Here is a 17371-nt window from a genome sequence, read left to right as displayed (position 1 = left end):
CAGATAGAGGCACACAGAGCTGTCTGCACACCTTGGGGACTGGGGGCTCTTCTTTTCATCTCGCCTCGCTCCGTGGCAGTGGTGTAATACTCCCTGTGGGCCTTTTCTCCCTTATCTTGATCTAAACTGTCATTGCAATCCCAGGCTTTGATTTCTCTCGTTGCAGCTATCTGTGTTTGTCCGTTGCTGTGACCTAATCCAATTCCAGCTGCAGTAATTTCATTGTGGCAATTGTTACTCAGGTGGCTGCGAGGCAATTTTGTACGTACGTATGCCAATGCGATTTCATCTTCCCAGGCTGCTCACTGAGCCTTAGCTCTTTAAAAAAAGGAATTAAATCCTGGACGCAAATGACAGGGAACGAGACTTTGTTCAGTTCTTTATGACTCATTTTCTACCCTCTGAAGTGCAAATGCGGACTCCTTTGAGATGGAAAATTGTAGGTCAGGAGCAGAAACCATCCAAGTGTGGTTTTTACAGAAGAGTGAGCAAAGTTTAGGCTGTATAAAGCCTGGGCCTTGCAGCTGTCACTTGTAACCACCGTGCTGCCATTGGATATTGTGGGGGCACAGAAGAACTTCCAAATAAAAGAAGACCAGAAGATTTCTTATTGACAAAGATCCAGGCTGATACCAGGCTGGGATGGCAGCCAGATGCTCGTGGCTATGCAAAGCTCTAGAATATAGTGCTGATGTGGCCAAAAAGCTCATCCTTGTTTTGGGTTCCTCCTTAATGGGTGCTGTAAATAGGTTTTTAGCTGAGTGTGTAGTACAGAGATTTTTCTGTGTTGAAGACTTGTTTTTTTTTGCAGTTCTACTCAGCTTTTCCAAAATCATTAGATCTGTTCCTTGGAGTCATCAGTGGAGGTGGATCTGTCCTGGAGCAACTGGATGTCAGATGTTGGCAGCGGACTGATGCTGCTGGAAGGAGAAAAGCATTGACTGAAGTTAATGGTCCCCTGTAAGATGAAGGTCCGCTTGGGATGGCCGCCTTCCCTACACTGGGCTCCCATCTGAAACGAGCAAGGAATTCCTCTTTGTATCAGATTCCCTTGAATTTTACAAGAGAAATTCCTTGCTTTGCCTCATCTGCTTGATTTTGCCCAGGGACTGTTTTTACCACCTGCTGCTCACTCAGGCAAGGAGCTTTGCACAGGCAAGGAGAACCATTTCTTCCCGTGGTTAGGATGGAAAGCCCTCTAGCAGAGAGCCTCATCTGCATCCTAGCCTGACTCCATCCCTTCAGCAATATTGTGGCTCTGTGCAGGGATGCTGAAGTGTCAATAGAAGGGATATGAGGTGAAAAAAAGTATAGAAAAGGAAAGGGAAATAGGAGATTCGAGTGTCTGTGAGGTTGAAGGAGAGGTAGATCCTATGGAAAAGGGGTTTTGTTGTTTAATCTGTCTCTAGGTTTGATTAATTCTTTTTTGTTATTTCAAAGCCGAGAAGCTCTAGGAACAATCCTGATGTTCCTGTTGGTCGGGAAGGCCTGGGAAGCAATGGCCGTGATGGAGCGAATATTTCATGCACTGGTGGGTGCTGGCCAGCACTTCCTCTTTCCCTGTCACCTTGGAACACCATTTTATTGCAGCACATTGCTTTTTCACAGAAGCTGATTAGTGTTGGCACGTTGTTTGGATCCAGCATGAGCCCTCTCTCTCATCTTGGGACATCTCTGTCTCCGTAAAAGTTGGGCAGGGCTTTTCGTGCTGGTATACATCTAAACAAGAACAATAAAACCAAGCATGTGGGAGCAGCAGGAGATGCCATAGTACAATGACAGCAGCCACGAAACGTGCTGGTGTACACGTGAAAGTTTCCCATCACTTTGGAGCACAAGAGCTGCTGTACAACCGAAACCTTTCCACCAAATCTGTTTTGTTTTTTTTTCTTTTCATTGAAGAAAAATGAAAATGCATGCCTTGAATCATCAGGCCAGTGAAATAACTGGACGAAGTTCTATGGGAGCGTGACTGTTCCTGTTTCCGTGACACTTCATGGGGTCTTTTCATCTTCATTAGTCTTTTTTGTGGGTCTCCTAAGATGTTGGATCCTTTATTTTACAATAAAGCTGCTCTGTGCAGCTTGGCGTTACGGTCTTGTTGCAGTGCAGATCCTGCAGAAGTGCCCCAAGACGTGTGTGTCGGCGCTGAGCAGCCAGCAAATGGCAGAAGACAAAGTGGCTGCAATAACCTCGTTATGTAAAGCTGCTGTTACCATTCCCTGCTGTCTGCAGAGTGTACTTGGGTCTCTCAGCTTGTCAGCTGCATCGCTCCGTGTGTGGGTGGCCGAGTTCTGCGAGAACGGCTTAAAATCCCAATTTAAATCATGAAGGATGTGTCTGGTTGGGACAGAACAGTCAGAAAGAGCAAATGGCCTTGGAAAACAACAGGAGCCATCCCCAGCCAGCCGGCTTATTCCTCTCGTGTGCCTGGCACAGGTTAGTTTGGGCATTTGGGGGCGCGGTGTAGCTGCATCAGCCTGAAATGCAGCTGTGCCCCCCTGTAAGGATGCTGCAGGGCTTCCAGTTGTCTCTGAGCTTCATGCAGCGCACATTTGCTCAGATGCTTCGGGGCGCATCACCTGTGGTCCAGCTGTGAGCAGCATTTGTGCTTTAGAGGGAGATTTAATACTCTGGTCATATGCTTAGATAACAAATGGGACTCCCCAAGTCTCTTTTAAAAGCTGTTGTTTCCATTTTTGTTCTCTTAAACTTACTGTTTTGCTGGCAGTTCCTTTCATTTCTGATTTTCTCTAGTGTGTGCCTCTTTGGGGGATGTCTCCCTTTGCCTCTCACCTGCCCTGCACCCAGCCTCGCTGCTCCTGCTGAGAAGCTTTGCCTTCCGCTGCACCCCGTGGAAAGGCAGTGGTTTGCATTGTGCCCCGTGTTCGAGCATGTTTGTGCATGAGTTCCTCCTGCTCTGCCCCTGCTTTTATGTAACCCGTCAGGGTTACTGCTGAGATAGCAAACAGCCTCCCGGAGCTACATAAATAAATAATCAGGGATGTTCTTTCATTTCCAATTTACAGGGACAGCTTATGTAAGCAACGTGTGCCAGAGCACCACGTGCTCAAACACGGATGTCTCTTGAGCTCGTCTGAATGTCGGTGAGATAAGTTATGAGCCTACGTGAAATACCTGCATGGCCTGGGCACTGAGCTTGTACAGTAATGAAGGCTGTCTCCTCGTTACTGTATTAGCAAGGTTTTTACTTTGTTTTTTTTTTGCCCAGACTGGCTTTCTCCTTTTCAATGGGGGACTTTCGCTGCACCCATCTCCATCATTCATACCTTTTCTCAGGCATACGGTGTGATTGGATGCTAGAAAAATGAGCTAGAGGTTTTTGGGGATTGCTGCAGAGTTGTTTCCTGCTCTCTTCCATGTAGTTTAGTCTCTGCCCTTGAATTCTTGTGCAGCTCTTAATGGCTCCTTGCGTCTACTGCAGCTTGCGCCATGTGGGTCAGGTCCAACTGAATACTCCTAAAGCCTCACAGCTCAGGCACCTATCACAAAAATAAATGGCATAAGTGGGCAGTCTGGCACTGGATTTAAACTTGTTGTGTGTGACTTAATCCAGGCTTTTTTTTTTTTTTTTTGCCTGTTTCTCTGTTTTGCTTAACTGAGCTCATTGGTGTGCAGCTGAAGAGACTGCAGCATAAAAGCACACCAAATAGTGACTCAGAACCCTTTAGGAGCAGACTGTGAGTACAAAATATAGCACACTTTCATCATCCACAATATTTTTTTTTTAAAACAAACCAGCGTAGCCCTGTGATTCAGCATCAGTGTGGGTTACAGGCCATGAATTTTTATCCTGGAGCCCTCCTGCCTCCATTGCTTCCTTCATTTCATCACAGCCCCCTTCCGTGGTGTCACTTGCTGGGGATTTTCACAGTAGCTAAGTTCCTTGGTGAGCTTACGCATGCACATATATCCGTCTATAAAATCTCCTCCGCAGACAGATGGAAGGCTGTCAGGCTGAGCAGTGCTTCTGTGTTTACAGTGAGCCTCCACACTGAGGTTATATGTGAAGAGTAGCAGGCAGCTGGTTATTTACTGCCATAATAAGCACTGGCAAGCAAACGACAATATTTTGTGCTATGTGCTGCTCGCTGTTCTTTTCAGCACGTTGAAGGACTTGTAGCTGTGCTCTGGTGTTCGTTGGTGGGCAGAGGTAAGTGGAGGTTTCATTTTTCAGGTTGACTGTTAGGAAAATAGCGTTCCCTGCGTTATACAGATCATCTTATTCCAAAAGTTAGCTGGGTTTGCCACGAAAATAGGAGGTCCTACCTTTGGACAACAGCCTGCTGATACCTGAGAGGAAAAGTTTTTGGCTTTAATTCAAAAAGACAAGACAAAAGGAACCAGAAAAGAGTAAGTACAGGAAAACAGGTACACTAACATCTTCTAGATGAATCAAGGCTCTGGCAGTGACCTAGTGATCCATTCGGTATGTATAAATCTATCTCAAAGAATTATGCAAAACTTGTATGGAATAAAAAAATAAGTCCGGAGAGTAGTAATGATCTAGAGAAGTATCTGCATGCTTAGAAGATGAGGAAAAGGAAAGACAGTAAAATCAATCTTCAGCACTTTCTTACCCGGCAGGTGATTAGATGACAAAACTCAGTGCTACGGGAAATCATCGAGGCTCAGAGCTTGCTAATGTTAAGAAAAGGGGGTTATACGCTGATTTGGGTAATAAGAATGATCGAAGTCAAATAGTTCTTGCTGACACACACATTGCTGAGATATCGAATACGTAGCGTGACGTTTCACAGCCTGTTCTAATCGCTGCCTGGCTGGAGGTGCCAGGTCCCACGCACGTATCCCCATCACCACATCGCCCTGCTGCCACCCAGCACACGTGGAGGGGCCATCCTGGACTAGAAACGTTTGTGATCTCATCTTGCCTGGCAAAAAACTTCTTCCTTGTCCCTTTAGAAAGGAGGAAGGATTCTGATTGTGCAGATGGCAAAGCTGATGCCAGTGTTTTAATGGGTACAACTCTTGCCTTCAGCAGTGCCATTAATTCCTGGGATAACCTGCCCAAAAGCAGGAGGGAAGCTGAAGGAAAGGGACTGTTGGAGTAGAGAAGCAGCCCATAATGCATTGACCCAGTGCCTAGCCCCAAGACTTTTTGTGCTCTCCATGGTATTAACTTGTTCTGAGTTTTGCAATTAAAAAAAATGTTTTGCATAAAGACTGCAGAGAAATCTGTCATCTGCACTCCTGGTCATGGTGTGGCACAAGTGGGCTCCACTTCATGGCATCTTCTCGTTCAGTTGTAATTTCTTGAAGAGGTGAGCTGCCTGCTCAAGTGCTGAATTGAAGCAGAGCCTGATTTACAAATCCACCATCTGCAGTCCCTGCTGAATTTCACATTGCTCTACATTGCTTTTCCTCCGGATGTCTAAGGAGGTTATTCCGAGGTTAATTTTTCTCCTGATGCAGCTTTAATTAAAACGTAATGAAAGCAGCAGAAGATGCGAAATAAAATAGTTCGCGAAAATCCAGTTTAGGCTGCACCAGTGCCGTGTGGTAGGATGCTTGTTATTGGGGCTAATTATTATTTTATAGGAGGCACTTGTCTAATAGCATGTGCGAGGGTGTGAATCATCCGCAGAGCCGGTGGCAGCATTCCAGGAGTGAGGTTGGCTCGAGTGGCTGAGTCACCGAGTTTGCGCCAGTGGGTTTCATTCCTGCGTTAGGTTGAGTGTGAGGAAATATTGGTGCTCCTCAGCCCAGCAGTCTGGGAATATAAAGGAACCTGGTTTTGTGCTATCCTACTTTGCTATTAGCTCTGAACAGGCCGCTCTGACTCTTCATTTTCTTTTTCCTCTTAAAAAGGAGGAATTGGTCTTTCGCAGAGGATGAAAGCAAAAACGAGGCTGCAAGTTGGATCTCACATTCAGAATGGAAGCACCCTGCTCTGTAATTAACAGCTGGGAAGTTCATACCCACACGGATGAGTTAAGCCACGTGGGGAAAGAGGGCGAACACGCGTTGTTGGCAAATGCGCTTCTTCACACAGAAACAAAATGCTGTTTTTGCCTCTGCTCTTCCCACACAAATGAAATACTCAGTTGCTTAAATTCTTGATGACTTCTCCACATTAACAATACCTGGCAGTGAAACCTTTCTAGATGAACCTTCCTGACTGATCATGGATTAGTCAACTGCTCTCTCTCTGTCCACCACACTGAAGAGTTGGTCATAGACTGAGATGATTGAAAATCCTATGGTATATAGGCAATAGTCCACCTTTAATCCATCACATGGATGGCTTTAATACTTCGAACTAGTAACTCACTTCATTATGTTCTTAGTTTGCCAAAATTGTCCTCCCTGTAGCATAGAACCAACCCACTGTGCCAGTGTCTGGCTGCATTTGTGTTGCAGTGTTGCAATCTGGCCTTTCTGGGGTCATAGCAATGGTTTTCCCCCTCTTCATTGTACACAAAAAACAACAAAAAGGCAAACCAGTCTGGCTATTTCTTATGAACAAGATAGTTTTAGAAAGAAATCCTTCTCAAAGGATCTATCAGGAGCCCTTGCTGCCAGTTCATCTCGTCTCAGCTGTGCACTAAAACCAGAATTTGCCTTTCCAAAGTGGTACTAAATGAATGCACTGGTCAGATTTAGACACAAATTCTCCTTAGAGCCGAGCCACAGAAAAGAACATAGTGTTACAGAGCTGAACTGCTTGGAGCTAGGGGAAAATTTGGCCTCCTTATAAATATTATAATTCCATGTGCTTTAAGATCCTGTTCATCTCAATGCTTCTGCAGTCTTGGAGTAGATATTAGGAAGACTGGAGTGGTCCCAAGACCATGGGCTGGGCAAATCTGAGAGAAGACAAGAAGCTTGCTTTGGTTCAGCAGCCTCCGTGAGCAGATTTAATCTGAATCTTTCAAGCTCCTTGAAACCCTGCCAGGCAGTAGCTGGGCCCTCCCTTCACCTCTCAAACAGACCTCCCTAGCTTTTTTCAGCCAGCAAGGTGCTGGCTTGCTGCAGGAATCTGCTTCTCTCCCTTGACTATTGCATGAGACAGTAAGCGAGCTTCACGCCTGCTCTGAAAGCTCTTATATTGGGTAATGCGTCTGGGGTTTTCCTTCTGTAAGATGCTCTTTGCTGATAACTTGAAAGCAGGTTGGTTGTGCTCCTCTCGAAGGAGCAAATGTGTTCCTTTGGATTTCACTTCTGGACACAATAGTGTCCCTGATTGCTCTTGCTTTAGAGTTACACTCCCTGTGCATTAGCCCCGGTATTGTTTCCACCTGTGATAAAAGAGCAAGCACTGGAGCAGAAAGCAGAGCCCATCATCTTCAGGGACCAGACAAGCACTTGAACTTGGGTGAGCAGTGCAGGCACTCTACTTGGACAGCTTGCCAGAGGTGTGTTACCTGCCAGGCTTTCTCTCTGTGCCTTTCAGAAATGCTTTCGGAAATGCTGTGAGAGTAAATGCTGTGGGGATCATAAAGTGTGTGTGTGGTTGGGATTCTGAATGCATTAACACAATATTCCAGATGCTCACCTGTCTAGAACACGTTACTTGGAGTCCGGTTGTTCTGGAGAAACGCACCTGGAAGGGCATTTTGGGTTTGCCTCTGGTTTCAGCAAGCCTCGGCTCCGGGAGTAAGGCTGTGACAGCACGAGGAACCAAAATGGGAAAGGAGATGGTGTGCTGAGGAGCACCCTTGGTTTCTGCTGCTTCTCAAGGTTGGACTATAACTGTGGATCCGGGTGCTGCTCGGTCCTGCTGGGTATGTTGTTACCATTACTGTGTGCTATTGCAGAAAATAACTCATTAGACAGGAGCCAAACTCTCAATGGACCTTAAATGGTATCTAGAACCACAGCTGTTTGCCAATAACTCAGTAAAACTCGAGTGTAATGGTCTCTGCCTCTTCTTGCAGCTGTTAACAAATTAGAGAAGAGGTTGATATCCTCAGTTCTGCATCTGTTACGGCATCATCTGTATGACTATGTTGATTTAAATCCTTACTTTGTCCTTTTTTATAATACTTTGCACAAAACTATCTTTGTTGCCCTCTGGGAGCATTTGCAGGAACATCTCTGGTTTCACTAACGTTCATGTGAATTATTCCCTGAAGCTCAGTGTAATCTGTGAAAAATATCGCTGTCCCAAATGGGCATTGGTGCACGTTAAGTCCTGCTTAAAGGCAAAAAAAACCCACAACACCCTAAGACAAAGGAGATGCAGTAAACCATCTGTCGTACGTTAGCTGCACCTTGATGCAAAGAGCACCCTGGGGGCCATGCCGTGCACGCACAGGAGAGCGTGGAAGCAAATGCTGGTGGCTTCATTTTGCACAGTGTCTTAGTCTGTGGATGCCTCCCCAAATCCTATATCCCATTGGAGAAGACTTGATGTGGATGATGTAGTCGTTCTGTGGATGATTTGGATAAGTCAAACCTGCTGAGATTTTCTATCGATGCTCCAGGCAGGGAGGTGTGGGTATAGGTGCTTGGGGGAGAGCTGGAGCCTTGCCTCGGAGATTTCTCTGCTTTTATGGAGACTCTGCTTGCAATTCTGCTTTTTTCCTTTGTAGTCAAATCTTGGGTTGAGTACGGCAAGCCTCTTGGCAGTGTCAAAGCCAGGCAGACAACCCTGAGCCACTCCAGAGGTCCATGGTAAAACGGGTGCTGGTGAGGGCTGGCAGGCTGCCTGCCTCCCAGCCTTGCCCTAGGTGAAATGCAGCACAAAGAATGCACCGAGAGGAGGAACATCTCGGCACAGTCAAGGTCAGAGTGGTGGCAAAACCAAGGGGAAGAAAAGGCTCTGCCAGACAGCGTGAGCACGACAGCGAGCCAGCTTCTTGGATTGCAGCTAAGTAGCTCGTGGTGAGGCAGGTGATCCCAGGAGGGCGTTTGGGGCGCTGCTCTGGAGGCTCCAATTTGCAGCTCCAACACCTTGAGCTGTGCCCTGACTTTATGCTGGCCTCTGCCTCTCCTCACCTTCTCGGCTGCAGCTCTTCAGCCTGCGGTCTGTTCTGCTGGTGCCTCTGATTCACACTCGTTGCACGATGACACTGCACTCTCCTCCTCTCCCCTGCTGCCCCAGAGCACGTGGAGAGTTGGGTATCGGTGCCGCAGCCTGCAGGGGTCTTGGGAAGCAGCCTTGGAAAAGTTGCTGTGCAGATGCTGGCGTCTTGCTAAGCACTTTTTCCAAGTCTGTGGGTTTACAGCAGCATATTGCTACCTGGCTGCTCTGCTCTTTGGGTAACATTGCAGAATGAAACAGCACAATAGCTGGGAGACAGCATTGTAATGAAATACCTCTTAGTTTGTTTCCAGTTAAAATTAAAACCCAAAACTTTAAAAATATTCTTTCATATTTGCTCAGTAATCTGCTCATCTGTTCTTTAATCTTTGTAATATTTTAAAAAAAAGGTGAATGTGGTCTTTTTTTTTTCTTTTAAAGGAAATTAAATTGTTTTCAGCTTGGGAGCTTCCATTCAGCTCGGTCTGCAGCCTCCCCCTCCAGCATCACAAGATCCTGATACGGGGCTGTAATTGAGTTTTGCATTCTGGCTGAGCAGAGTTCATCTCAAAACCTGAAATCTAGGCGAAAAAATAATTTGTGCAGATGGCCTTCATAAAACAAAGGCAGATTAAATCTGGAGCTGTCACAGGATTGCTCTTACAGATGCATCTGCTGCAAAATAATTACCTCCTGAGCCCAGTAAGTTAATCAGCCTCTTTTGTTTGTGTCTGCAGCGAAAAACAATTAAAAGCTCAACTCCTATTTTTTTAGGTAAACTTACAGGTTCTCTGATTGTTAGGGGTAATTAAATTTGTTTTGCTGTGTATCACGGTCCAAAGCGTTCCTGTTGGCCAGCGAGCTGTCTGTAATATAATTTACCTGCAGCCAGGATGTGATTTCTTTTCAATCACCTTTTTTACCTTGGGCTGTTTTTTGGCTAAAGAGCACAAAATCCTTTTGTCTCCCTTCATGTAAATTACGTTCCGAAAGCTCAGGGCTTCTGTCGAAGCACACGGACTGCTGTTATTTGCATGCATTTCCAGTTTTATTTGAATGCATGGTCTGGGATGGGACGGGAAGTCCTGTAAGGGGAAGTGCATTGAGCTGGGCAAGGCTTTCTCTTTGAGAGGAGAAATAAGTGATATTTAATTTCTCTTGCGTTTTCGTGTGGTTTGGCTATTCCCTGCCCTTCAACACCCTTCTCACTCCACAGTGTGTTTTGCAAAGCCCATCGGTAGGGCTCAGGACCTCCCTGTGGTTTACTGGGGGGTAAATCTCTCCTCTCCTTGCTGAAATGACTTGTGCAGGGTGGCTGCTGGCGGGCCTGGAGAGCGATCACCTCTTCCCTCGTGGTTCAGAGCAGCAGAGCCGGCTTCCTCCCCAGGTCACAGATGCCACGGAGGGCACAAATGGGTGCTGTGCTGAGCCTGCTTTCTGCCCCAAAATTCTCCTTGAAGCATGCACCAAGACCTTTTAAACTCACCCTATATTGCGTGGCTGTGATGTTGCAGTCGTGCTTAAAAAAGACCAGGATCACACCCCATGGTTAACCCCGTGTGCCTTGGTCAGGATGGCTTCACCGTTAGCTTTTTGTGTTCTGTTTGGGCCTTTGTGTTGTCATTTGGTCGCAGGTGCTGCTGTCACTGAAACGTACCATTATTTATCTCCACCTCTGGATTCTTTCAGGTCTGTGTGACAGCAGGCTGACTTCTTTTTTATTGCAAAGAATGAGCATCAGTTCCTGCGAGGGGGGCACTGAGGGCACACCAGAGCCTTTGTGCAGACAGACAGGTACTTGTTTTATTTTAATTCTCAGTGACCTTCATCATATCCTGATTCAGTTGCTCACTCAAGGACTCCGGCCTTTTCCAGGCCTTGAACACATTAAACGTTGTTCCAGCTACAGGAAGCTTTAGATGTACCTGCTGGTGTTTTAAAAGACCCAATTAACCTTCAGCAGTGAATGTGACCAAGAGGAACTGGAACCATGTGCAAGGGGAAAGTAGGTTTGTAGAGTAGAAGAAAAGGCTTGTAGGGCTGTGATCTTACAGGTTTTAAAACTTCGGAGCTGAGGACCCTGTAGAAATCAATTTTATTTTCTGACAGTTGTTCCTTGTTCTATTAATGGGAAATGCACTTGCTCACCTTGTTTGTACATTAATAATGTCCACATCCAAGTCATTTCTGGATATGAGCATCTTCTGGCATGCTTCATCCTTGTAGCTACATCTCCTTTGAGGGATGGAAGCATCCATACACTGTGGAAATGCCCTCCTGCACGGGGGCACCCAGGCTATGGGGATGACTTATGAGAAAATCACTGAGAAAATGAGTTTAAGGGAGCAGGTTGTCAAGGTAGCAGAATGCAAATTTGTTGGTTACGTCCTTAGTCTCCTCCAGTTGCCCACACTTGCTCTAAAACAAGCATTAGGTAGCCTTTGAAGACCAATTTCAAAACTTGGGTTGAAAATGCTCACTGAAACCTTTTGTTTCAGAATTCCCTGCTTTGTTTATAAATAAAACAGATGTATTTACTGCAATTACAGAACCCAATCTGTTTGAATTATGCTTTATTTGGGGCATTTAAAACACGATTCTTAAGCTGATCATAAATGTTGGGGGTAAAAATTTATCTGACCATACAGATCTGTGATTTTCTTTTATTTTTTATCTGGACTGTTAAATCCCACCCCACCAACAAATCTCCAGTAAAAACCAGGAGCCTTTAGCTTACATTAGAACACAACTGTCAGAAAACAGTTCCAGCCTAGATTAAAAAAAAAAACAAACAACTGATAAACTTGCAATTTTATTAAAAAAAATTAATCTACCTTCACTGTTAAGGATCTGCTTTATATCATACGTGTCATACATATTCAATTTTATCATTTGATAGAAATATTAATTTAAACAAAAAAAAAGAGAACAACTTAGAGCAAGACCATCATATTGAAGGAATTTGTTCTTTCTAAACCAATCTCTATCACTTATCCAAGGACAATCTGTTCTGGGATTCCTGGTGCAGAAAGCTGGTCGCATGCCCAGATCTCAGGGTTGTTCTTACTCTGCGCGTTGTCTTTAGGAACAGCATCTTTATGCATTTAACACCTGCACTGCAGCCGCTGGTTGCCTGGACTCAAAAACACTCAGGAGAGCTGCTTTTATGTGTTGATTGCCTGTTTGTTCAGCTTTACTCATGTTTATTTTAATCAATTCTATTTTTTTTTTTAATCTTTTCTCCCCTCTGATACACTTCTGGAGGGAGGAATTGTTGCATGTGGAGATTCGAGTCCTCATTTAGATGACAGAAGAGCATTAGGAATTACTGAATGCCCCAGTAAGGTTGGTTTAAAGTGACATTTGAAATGACAAAACAGGCAGTTTGGAGATTCGGACCAATACACCACAAATTCTGAACTCCCTGGCGTTTCCCTTTATCTTGTCTGTTTCTGCAATTCTTTGAGCCCATGTTCGGAGAAGAAATTCTAAGCAAACACGGTCGTAATTCATGTATTTTTTTTCCTACCTTGTTACTTGTATGATTCTTTTGAATAAAGTAGCTATTTTCAGCTAAGCAAGCCCATGGTCCGAGGTGAGTGAAAAATGTTATCTTTATTAAAGGATAAAATGAATTATCCTGCCTTGCTTTGGCTTATCTGTCCTTTTATTCATGTTGTTTTGCAGGAATTAATTTCTTGTTCACAGGTAATTGTGTCAATATTTTTAAACTACGTGCAGTAATGCAAGACATAAACGTGCCTGGGCACCCTTCGTGTCACTTACACATCGGTGTTGTAAGTGTGGTGGAAAAAATCAGCGTGTGGTTGCAGTAACTATCAGTAACCACAGTTCGTCAGTAGTTGAAGGTGTTACTGAGGAGCTGTTCAAGCAAGTGGTAACACACAGCATCAGGCTCTTGCCTCGGTGCTCCCTGTACTGTGGGAAATGTGAGTTTCCCCATTTTTTTTTCTTTTTAAACAAGACCTGGGCTCTCGCTGACCTTCGTAGTTTACATAGAATTGTGTCCGGGAGTAATGGAGGTGAAATACTTGGTTTGGGGCAGAATTGAGAGAGGTGAGTGCTCCCGGCTAAGGAATTCACTTAAAAAGCGGGTCTGCTAGGCTGGGGAGCCAGCTAAAGGGATGCAAACGTACCTGAAGCCATGGAAAGCTTTTATGGTTTGGTCTTAGAGGGCAAAGCTGGGTTGGAGCAGGGAAATGCCAAGCCTTCCTCATGGCTGGCTGGTAAGAAAATAGTTGAGTTGACTAATGTAGTTTTTTGTTAAGTGACTTCTCTCCCTTTCTTCCTTTTTAAAGTCATACTGTTTTTAAAGACTTTCTCCCTTGTGCACTGTTCCTCTGTTTCTTCAGCCCCTTCAGAGCCTCATGGATGCCCACAGATATGACACTGCCTGAGAGGTGAGGTCTGACAGGTGAGGGCAGCTCATTAAGGGCCCGAAGATTCACTCCTGATGTATTTCTTATGTGATAACCACTTCCAATTTCGGGTTTCAGGTGCTCGGCTTTGCAGCAGCACAGCAATTCCTGCAGAAAGCCGACTGATTAAATGGCAAAACGCTTCTGTTCAAAACCTCATTTTCTATCGAGCTGCTGCTGATGGAAGAGCTTTTCAGTGATTCCCCAAGCGCCATGCAGATAATTAAGAAGAAGCCCTTGTGGTTCTTAAGCCTCCAGCATTTGTGAATGGTCTGTAAATGTGCCCATCACTCCAGGCCAACAGTCTCTTTGCTCATTACTTGCTTTCCTGTAATATTGCAGGAGAACTAGATGGCTCCAATGTTTATTCAGTGTACTTTCAAGCTGGCAAGCCAAAATGCCCCAGACTAGTGATGAACAAATACCTCCAAGTTATTAAACTTGTATATCTTGCTTGCTTTTCATTGTACTCTGAAATTGCATTTTCTGTCTCTTGAAAATTTCCTTGATGACTGCTTGATCTATCTGATTCTCTGCTTTCTTCGATATGAGGATGTTTCATTTATTAGCCTGTGGAAAGCTCATAGATGGAGATGGTTATCTTGTTTCCATACTGACAAAACCTTCTGTTCTTGTTTTCGAGTGGTCTTTTTTTTTTTTTTTTTTTTAATAATTTTTGATCAATATGTGATGCACAAACTTTCTCTGGCAAGGGAAGAAAAACCAGCCCTGAGCTGTGTGGTTCCACATCCCACCTGGCCGGGCTGGGGAGAGGACAGAGCTGTAGCTCTGCTCTTTCATTGCCAAGGTGTTCTGGGGCTCGCTTTGTCTGTACATAGCCTTCTCCATGCACGCAGCTACATCAGGCCTGTGGAGAGGCTGGGAAAATGCCTCCCTCTCCATTCAAACCTTCACCAAAATTTGAGTAGATTCCTTTGACTTTGTATGTGCAATTTGCCTGCTTTTTAAGATGATTTCTTTGTGCTTTTTTTCTATGTTTGCTTTTAAAAGAAGGGCTTTGCCTGACTTACACTGTATTTTCAGGACCATAATAAAGAGAAGAAACATGGTTTTAAAACTCATCTTACTGTAAGTAGCTTCAGGAAACCTACACCTCTGCCATGTTCCTCTGTTCTTAGTGAAAATCAGTCCTGACAGGAGGCAGAAAACTTTGACCTGAGGAGAGGCAGACTGCACATGCAGTCTGTTTCTTTCACACCTAGAGAGAATTACTCTATTTCTTTCACACCTAGAGAGAATAAGTCCGTCTGTAAACAACTCTTTTGCTATGCCCACATGAACTCGTTTGGCCTTAGGCAAAGACTAAAGGTGAGGACTTCAAATCTGAGAGCCCAAAGGCTGTTTTTCTGCTGTACAGTGGTCTGCTGCTGTAGTTAGTAGTGTTGAAGTTGAGATGGCATAACCGTGTTCAAAACAGCCGAGGTCTCTCTGGCTTCTTTTAAATTTGTAAGATCATCTGTGTGCTCAGCACTTCTGACAATCAATCCACGGATTTGGGATCTGAACCTAAATAAGTTGGCAGAAAGCTGAACAAACGGATAAAAAAAAAAGGGGGGGCGGGGTAAAGAACTGGGAGGAAGTTACATTCTAGTTGGACTTTGCCTTCATCTGCCTTATTTGACTCAGTTTTCAATTGCCACTGTTCCTTAAAGGTCTTTCTGTTTCCCACAGCACTAATTTCTTAGGTGCCCTGTGGTACCTGGGCATCGTTTTCATGTCAGGATTCAAGCCTTCAGGTCTAAGGCCTCCGTGAAGATGGGTAATGGTAGCATTATACGATAATCCATCTCTTAGTCTCACAAAACATGCACAGAGAGTACAATTTTAACCACATTTCAAGAGGGATGATTGAAAATACCTCACTCTGCAGTATTGTTTAGGTTTAAAAACTGCCATTTTGGATAAAAACTGGATTCTCAAGTTGTTTTTGTCCAGAGCTAAGTGTAGCAGGTTGGAAGCAGAGCTGAAACGCGTGTGAATCTCTGCAATGTGAGTTATGTGTGTGTTTGTGGGTGCTAGCGTTGTAATGAACTGGACTTTGAAGTGTTAGAATGGCAGAGGAAGGCACTGTACCCAGAACAATTTCCACCCCGTCTCCTTTTCCAAGTTCACACGGTTTGTAAATAAGGCAAACCTGCTGAATTTTTATAATGGTGTGGTCTTCTCTTCTGTCTTTCTCACTGAAGACACACCATAGTGATAGGTTTTTCCTCTTCTATTTTATCTGTATGAACAGTACCGTATTCTTGTTGATTTTTTTTTTTTTTTTTTTTTTCTGGGCAAACTGTCACGCATATCACTTGGCAATGAGATGCAGAGGGTAGATTTTTATTTCCAGTGATGTTGAAACTTGAGCTATTGATCGCCAGCGAGAGCCGTCTGCTTGTTCCTCTTCTTGCCAACGGCATCAGCTGAGCGTTGTTGGCTCCTCTCGAGTGCTGAGAACGTGTGACTGTGAATGAAAGACGAAGAATTGAATATATCAGGGAGGGATATTGCTTTGGGTTTTGTTTTTAATTCTTAGAGCTGCAGTGATACTGCATTACTCAGTCAGACTTGTACTCTGGAGTTGCTTCCTGTCATTGGCAGTGGCCATTGCTGAATATTTCAGGATTAGAGGTAGTTTTCCTCTCTTCATTTCATCCCCATCCTCCAAAATGGGAGTCTGCAATATAAAATATGCTGCCCGTTGGGCCCCATTCTTGCCTCTAGCAGAGGATTTGCTAAAGCCCCAAAGAATGGGATTTAATAATTCTGCCAGAATGTTTTTTTTTTGCTAGACTTGCCTATGATCATCCAGATAAATATTCAACTTCTCTTTTAATCTAAGCTCTCAGCTTCATCAGTTCTGCATGGCAACATCTAGAGAGTACATGTAAGTGCACTATCTTCCCTTTATTATTTTCCTCATCTTTTACCTTGGAACTGTGAAAAATGTTGTCTTTGATGCGTCCTTTTTTTGTCTCTGTGAGACATCTCCTCGGATGACTCAGGTTCCCCAGGGACTTGCTCACCTCTCAGCCAAAGAGGTGGGCACAGCAAATCTCTCTCCTGATTCTGGAGTTGGCTAGCTGGTAACCAAACCCAGGGGCTGAATAAAAATCCCTTCCCTCTCAGTTAATGAGGGTTCTTTGAAAAATTCTTATGTCAGAAAGCGAACAGTTCATGAAGGGCTTCTAGAGTCAGCTGGAAAAAGAGAAGAGATGAGACCAGAATTTATAATCTTTAGGCAGGAAAAAAAATAAATATGAAGGGAAACAACTCCATTCGCTTTAGCCGTGTGATATGAGTAAGTGAGAAAGCTCCTTCAGGAACCATAAAGCTCAAACGCCAGTTTTCCTTCATAAAATTCTTTTCAAATCTTAAGCAATGAAAATCAGACAGGCAGACTTTTTCTCACTGGTTTCAAGCACCAGACGCGTTCTCTTATTCTGAAGCAGAATGAGCTTAAAGAAAAATGTGGTCTGAGGTTAAATTATGGCCTTTTACGTAGAAAGGAATGACACTGCAGGTTGCTGATTTTTTATTTTTTATTTTTTTAAAGGAAAGTATATTTGTAATAAAAGTTTTCTGCCTCCAGAGCAGGCGGAGGTTTGGTTTGGGGATGCTCCTATTGCATCTTCTCTGACAAAGACCCTAAGCCTGTTGGGATGCTTTGCTGTGGTTCAGGAGAGGCTGGCTAGCACGGCACTGCTGTGTCTGCCTGCGAGCACGCTTTGAAACGCCTAATTGGAAACTGAGCAATTAGCTTAAGACGCCTTGTCAGAGTTTCTTCTTGGAAATCGGTGCCGTTAGTGTTCCGTAGACAAGGTGAGTCGGGCTGTCATTTCCCAAGACTGTGTACGTAATAGGAAAGCAGCAGAGAGCTGCAGTTCAAATGAAGCCCCTCAAAGCCCTCATCTGC

At 44.5% G+C, this 17371-nt stretch overlaps 1 protein-coding gene across 3 annotated transcripts in view; it reads left to right on the top strand.

The window, feature by feature from the left end:
- SHLD1 (shieldin complex subunit 1) overlaps positions 1-17371 on the top strand; it is a 34372-nt gene that overhangs the window by 9832 nt on the left and 7169 nt on the right. For 2 of the 3 annotated variants that reach the window (XM_084512593.1, XM_084512592.1), the window contains exon 3: positions 10697-10801. The exons of the other annotated variant lie outside the window; for it this stretch is intronic. In XM_084512593.1, the coding sequence (XP_084368719.1) occupies positions 10697-10801 (105 nt within the window). The remainder of the gene's footprint in view (positions 1-10696; positions 10802-17371) is intronic. 3 annotated transcript variants of the gene reach the window in all.

Source organism: Aythya ferina (assembly GCF_964211825.1).
Source record: "Aythya ferina genome assembly, chromosome: 3".
NCBI lineage: Eukaryota > Metazoa > Chordata > Aves > Anseriformes > Anatidae > Aythya > Aythya ferina.
This window is presented reverse-complemented; position numbering and strand designations above follow the sequence as displayed.